The sequence below is a fragment of the Phoenix dactylifera genome, unplaced genomic scaffold (assembly GCF_009389715.1).
Source record: "Phoenix dactylifera cultivar Barhee BC4 unplaced genomic scaffold, palm_55x_up_171113_PBpolish2nd_filt_p 000117F, whole genome shotgun sequence".
Classification (NCBI taxonomy): Eukaryota; Viridiplantae; Streptophyta; class Magnoliopsida; order Arecales; family Arecaceae; genus Phoenix; species Phoenix dactylifera.
In genome coordinates, this window is record NW_024067686.1 from 488,009 (window position 1) to 494,737 (window position 6,729).

At 51.3% G+C, this 6,729-nt stretch overlaps 1 protein-coding gene across 1 annotated transcript; it reads right to left on the reverse strand.

Annotated features, from left to right (window-relative positions):
* Nucleotides 1-4,950: 4,950 nt before the first annotated feature.
* LOC103700165 lies at nucleotides 4,951-6,332 on the reverse strand. Its single transcript, XM_039116623.1, has one exon. It carries the CDS (start codon nucleotides 6,015-6,017, stop codon nucleotides 5,328-5,330), a length of 690 nt encoding a protein of 229 aa, XP_038972551.1. The 5' UTR covers nucleotides 6,018-6,332; the 3' UTR covers nucleotides 4,951-5,327.
* Nucleotides 6,333-6,729: the final 397 nt, after the last annotated feature.

Sequence of the window (6,729 nt, forward strand, 5' to 3'; positions counted from 1 at the left end):
GGCGTCGTCGTGGGGGGTCTGAACCCCCTTTACAGTCTTTATCACAAAAAGTGATTACATTACCGACCCTCTGCCTCTTTGCGACGGCTGCCCTTGATGCTTCAGATCGAGCCCCCCGCGCGTTGCCTCCTCGGGCCGGGGGCAGCCCGCCCAGTGATATATGGATCAGCCCCGACGACGGGTCGATTTCTGCTCCCGAGGCTCGCGGGAGGGGCCGGGTCCGGCCGGACGCGAGTCTGCGGAGGGGGACGTCGCGTCCGTTTACATATCCGAGCCCAGACGCCCTCGGCGGGATGAGAGCCTGCGATCTTCGTCCCGAAGCCTGGAAAGCAGCTCTTATGCGTGTCGTGGCCGGCCACGTGGGTTCACCGGTGGTACCTCACAGTACGCCCTGAGAGGGCCTCCTGCCCAGGATCTTCTTCATCGTCTGTCTCGGGAAAAAAAAGAAGAAACGGGGAGGTCCTCCGCCCTTGATTTCCCATGAGGATCTGGGGCCCGGGGGAGTCAGGAGAGGAGTGCTACCCGGTTGAAAACGTCTGGAGGCGGGGAGGATACGAGGGCGCTAGGGCGCCGTGGTTCCTCGCCGGCGGACCCAGCTTGCTGCGCCGAACGCTCGAGGGCGTCGGGCTCCTCCCTGGCGTGCCTCTTTTCGCCTTTCTTCCCGAGCTTTGGAGGGATCCTCGGCGGCCTCCTTGCTCCGGTGGGCGGCCGCCTCCTCGGCGTCCGCCATACTGGTTCGCCCGGGGACAACAGGCTCCGGGAAGCTCCGCGGCAGGCGTTTGTCCAGGGAGAAGTGGTCCTGCCCTTCGGAAGCCACGCTTCAGGGCTGAAAGAGCCACCTCCTGGCTCAGGTTCCGGACTTCCAACGTAGCCTTGTTGAAGCGGGTCAAGATAATCCCGCAAGCTTTCTCCCTCGGTTTTGCCGGACATCAAAGAGGGAGTCGGAGAGCCAGTCGCCGCCGGCTACTGACGGCGAAATGGGTGATGAAGAGGCGGGTAAACTGATCGAAGGTCTGGATCGAGTTAGCCTCCAAGCCGGCGAACCACGCCCTTGCCGGGCCACGGAGGGTCGCCGGGAAAGCCTTGCAGAGGAGAGGACCCTTGATGCTCCGTGGAGGAGCATAAGGGTCCTGAAACTCTCGACGTGAATCCCGCGGGTCCGCCGCCCCGTCATAGGCTCGATCGCCGGCATTTTAAACCCCGGCGGATTCGGGGTCCGCAGGATCCTCGAGGCAAGCGCCGGTTGGGAGGAGATCTCCAAGTCGGCGAAGGGATCTTTAGTGTGGCCCTTCAGGACCTGGAGTTGTCGGTGGAGATCGTCCACCCGCCGGTCCAGGGAGCGCGACCGATGGGTGGGAACAAGGAGCACCGAGAGGGGGGACCGACTGGAGCGCGGGTTCCTTGAGGACTGGGGGTCTGGGAACGCGCCCGGGCCCGCCTTTCGTACCCCGCGCAGCCTCCGATGGGGACGGTCCCGGCAGACTGGACCGTGCTCGAGAATCTTCCTCGCGCCGGCGCTCCTCCCCATGGGAAGAGGAAGGAGCGCGGGTTAAGGAGGACAGGTGAGCGCTCAGGGAGCAGCGGCTCCTGGGCCCCGCTGCGGCGCCCGAGACATCACACCCTGCAGGTTCTGCACCGCCTCCGCGAGGTGCGAACCTGCTGGGGCTAACTGGTCGAACTGAGCGGCTTCGACCATCTGAATGGGGGTGGAACGGTGGAGTGTTGCTGAGAATGTGTTGGAGACGCAGCGGCCTCCCGGCCGGAGGCGCGAGAGGCCCCGCGACCGGAGGCATTGGAAGCTCCACGACCACCTCGCCCGTGCCATTACGATCGCTCTAAGATTCGGCCCTTCCTCTAGCGCCAACTGTTGCTGGTGGTCCAAACGAGAACGATTGGCACAGCGATGTGAACGGGATTCCGTCTGAGTTGCCTTGGTTGGTGTTGATTGTGCTCCACCTTCCCACCGGAAAACCTGCCAAGCAAGCCTCGCACCACCACTGGAGCGGTAGTGGGGGCCCTCCGACGATCAAGTCAGAGGAGATTGGAGGAGAAGGAGAGATAATTGCAGGTAGTAGGAGAATGCTCTGGAAGTTCTTGCTCAACCTCCCCCCTTCTCCCCCCCGCCAGCATATATACCAGGCTGGGGGGTCCTTCGGGGGGTTGGTCATCGTGTGGCACGATGGAGTTGCCACTGACATGGCCGTTACAGAGGCTGCGTGGGGCAGCGCTGGGTACGGCCGTGACAGGGCGTAGTGGAGCTCCGCCTTGTACGGCTGTTTACAGGAGATCGTGGAGCAGCGCCGGATACGACCGTTGGAGGGACAGAGGTCGTGGCGTGCTTCAGGGGAACAGCCTGTCGTTGTCGAGAGGTTGCCGACTCGGGGTCGGATTGCTGGATCAAGGGGCAGCCGACTCGGGGTCGGGCTGCGAAGCCGAAGATATCCGACTCGGGGTCGGATTGCTGGATCAAGGGCAGCCGGACTCGGGGTCGGGGCTGCGAAGCCGAATATATCCGACTCGGGGTCGGGTTACTGGATCAAGGGGCAGCCGACTCGGGGTCGGGCTGCGAAGCCGAAGATATCCGACTCGGGGTCGGGTTACTGGATCAAGGGGCAGCTGTGTCTTCTTGGGCGCGCGTGTCGGTCACGTGGGGCATGGTGGCTGAGTTCCCCCGTAACAATATCAATTTTAGGTAACCGACAAAATGAACTACCCTATATAAAGGGGCAGTGAAGACCTCAGGTATATCATGTTCATTTGAAGAGAACTCAACACTGCCAGAATTTTTTTCCTTCCATATTGTTGCCTCTATATACTATCTTAGGCATCGAAGGGTCTCCCACCTGAAACCCTAAGGCAAACAGACTTTTTGCAGGCCATCCTCGAAGGAGATTCACTTCTTTGCACCTTCGACGCCTCGTGCAACTCAGTTTCTGTTGAGCTTAGGGTCAACCGAGCTACGTTCTGACCTCGGTCCAGAATTCTATGGCAACAATAAGCATGGGTCATAGCATGCGGAAGTGCTTAATTTCAGCTGATTTCACAAAAATATTAACATTGTTTAGCGGATTCCTAATAGTTATGTTATAAAATGGCAAGCATCAAATGAAATATCAGAACGCATGTAAATTTTGAAATTACTAAAATACTCTTCCCAAAACATGCTCTCATCATCAAACCAGGCCATACCATGCACCTCCCACTCTTTCTTCGATCATTGTAGGTTGAGTTGGGGCAGGTGGGTTTAAATGGTCACGGTTGTCTTATGTCAGTAGATTAAGGTACGTCTTTGTTAGGCCCACAAGGTCAATAGAGATGGGCATGGCTTGGTCATTTTTCAGCCCGAACCCCAAAATCGGGCTAGGTATAGTTTAAAATTTTATATACCATCTCAACTGCCACATTTTTATATAGATGCATATGGATATATACACATATATAAACATATATAATGTATGTATGTATATATAAAAATATAAAAATAGTACGCCTACCTACATGCATGAATGCAACATGTAATATATATGTATGTATGCATGCATGCATGCATGCACGCATGCATGTACGTATGCATGTTTGTATGTATGTATATCTGTATGATGGTCCTTTGGTTGGCTTTGAAGGGATATGTTATGAGAGGTAGGTTCATGTTGGACCTAATCGATATCTAGAATCTACCCGATTTTTCTACGGCCATTCAAATTATTCCTGTCGGAGCAACTTTTTGATCATGAGAACTTATTCTTATACTATATGCATTATATGACCGTGCATGTAGCCAAGAATGATCCTTATTTTTCAAAGAGCTCATGCATCAAGCATGCATCTCAGCATATTACGATACTAACTAGCAACCCTGATCGGCTACATGCATGGCCAAGGGTGCATGTAGTGTAGGTGTAGGCAATAATTTTTTCTTTACCAGCCGCTCTTTGCTCTATTTGTAAATGAGTAGAACTCACCCAAAGAGCGTTAGTTTAACATAACTGCTACGATGCACACCCACGTTTGCACCCACTTTACTTACTCGTGGGGCCTACGTATTGGTGAAAAACGTCCCTAGGGTGTTCTAGCAAAATGGATTCAGTGAGTATTTGTAAAATCTTTATATATTATAACATCTAGATTGGTAGCTCTCGGCGGAGGGGACCAATGCAAACATTTCCTTTGGAGTGCGGTCAGCTGACACCAACCCTTCGTCGCTTTTGACCAAAGGTCAGACATTTAGTTAAGGAAATCATATCGATTGGGAAAAAAAAAAGAGCTTACGAGAAGAACTCCTTTTGATAGCTACTGACCTTTGTCCCCTCCTCTTTCTAGATAATGATGTATTGATATAGAATGCTACATATTTCAAGAGATGAGCTCATCTACTCTGTTATTCTTGTTGTCATGAAACAACCCTTGTGGTAGGTATTCATCTCTTTGTGGTTAGGCTCAAGGAATTCTACAACAACGAGAATTATATGAGGAAATATAGGTATAAGCTTTTTGCATGGATCCTACATCGCCATTATTCACTCTAGTATTATTTAATTCATAGTATCCCTTCATGTGGAATAAGCGACTGTAAAATTACCTAAACTAATTTAACACAAAGAATAGTGCTCGACCCGTCTGACTCTATATATAAAACCCAAGAATGTAATTATGTAGCGAATAATATTACCATCCCCACCATGTATTTGAAATAGTAAATTTTTGTTATAACCTAATTCACAATAGTTCTTCCAATTAAACAGCAATAAAGTCGACAACAATCACCGTATGAAGGTTAATCGGGATAACTTGCTTGAGATTTGAAACTCCAAAACCCAAACAATAAACAAGATGCCGGTTATACAGGCCGCATCACATTGCTTGCAGCCAAGCATCACACACGTACGCGCATATGCAACATGCATAGTCGCACGTAAGAAATTATTAAGTGGATCTAATTCATTGTGGATCTAGTATAAAATAAATCTATCTAATAATTTCATCTTTACAACGAAATGAATCCATCTAAATGATTTCATCCTATTTTCACAGTCGATCTGATTCATCTAGCAATTTCCCGTTCGAGGGAGACCTCGCAAAACCTAAGCTAAATGTTCTCGAATTAAACTGCGCCCTTGTTTGAGCCATTGGTTGTCCATCAACTTGCAGTTGCTTTACAACTTAGACCATATACAAGACTACAACTGTTTAAAATAAAAAGGAAAAAAAAAAGGCGAAAGGGACAAAATGAACAAAAGCTCCTCAGGTCCTCAGCCCTTCATTATTACACTTCTCTTTTTATTTTTCTTTTTTATTTTTTATTCTCTTTACACACCCCCATCCTTGTCTCATGTGCGGTGGGGCCCCTTCTTCCTCCTCCTCCTCAACCCCACAAACCCCACGACTCCCCTCCGGATCCACCCCCCTCTCCTCCTCTCAGTCGCCGCCTCCCCTATAGTCTCCAGCTTCGGCCTCCACTTCGCCGACTGGCACCTCACTAACCTCCGGTACTCCTTCTCCAACGCCTCCGTCGTACAAACCCCTCTTCCATTCTTCTCCTCCTCCTCTTGCTTAACCTTATCAACAAGAAAGAACTCGTCGGAGACCGTTATCTGGAGCGTCCCCTCCGCCGTCTTCTGGACGTCGAACGGCCTTATGACGGCTTGCTTCTTGATGCCGTTGGGGTGGTTGAGGGTGGTGAAGGAGGAGGCAAAGGTGACGAAGGAGAGGACGGAGTGGAAGAAGTGCGAAGGGAGGAGGAAGTAGCTCTGGCCAGGCTGGAGGTGTTCGCAGGCGGCCAGGGCAGGCACCTTCTGGCCGATGAAGAAGGAATCTGAGCGGCAGACGAGGTGACGGGGGTATTCTTTCATCAGCTCCGCCGCCGCCACCGGCCGGTGGTACACCTGTACCCGGCCGTCGGAGCCGATCAGTCGTACCGGAGCTGGGCTCCTCCGGATACCGCCGCTGGGTCGGCAGCGGGCCCCCGCCACGTGGAAGCCCCATGGTATCATCTGGAGGCTTAAGGACTTGAGCCCCATCGCATCTATCTCCTCATAGAAGATTGAACTCCTCCTTTAACTCCCCGAAAGGGAGAGAGAAAGAGAGAGAGAGAGAGAGAGAGAGAGAGAGAGAGAGAGAGAGAGAGAGAGAGAGGTTTAGGTAATGGTAGGAACAAGTACCAAAAAGGAGGGGAACCATTCAGGGTGGTAAGTAGTGTTTATAAAATGGAGAGAGCAGTGCTATATGTTTCTCTAAAACAAGAGAATAAAACGTGAATAAAAGACCAGAGAGAGAGAGAGAGAGAGAGAGAGAGAGAGAGAGAGGGAGGGAGGGAGAAGGCCCGGGGGGTGGTTGGGTGGGAGGAGGGAGGATGAATAGGTCTGATGGTGTGAGCATTGAATAGCTTCACTATTATATAGAAGGGAGGTTTTGGTATCGTCAGGTGGATACCGCTATATCGTTGTCTTTCGGACCTCATGGTGGATTTTTTTTTGGGTAAATATGGTGGATTTTTTTTGGAGCTTGGTTTTGGGGGAGGTGTTTTCTTTTATCTTCCCTTTTTTTTTCTGTTTTTTTTGCCGACCTTTGAGTTGGATTGGTGTCAGATTTGACAGTTTTGACCGAGATTTTCAAAAGTCTGTCCCTCATCGCCGTCTGATCTATTTTTAAAATCTTTTAAGGATCCGAATCTCTAGAAACTTGTCCGTGGTCTTTTCCACGGCGCCGGATGAGGCCTGAGCCGTATAGTTT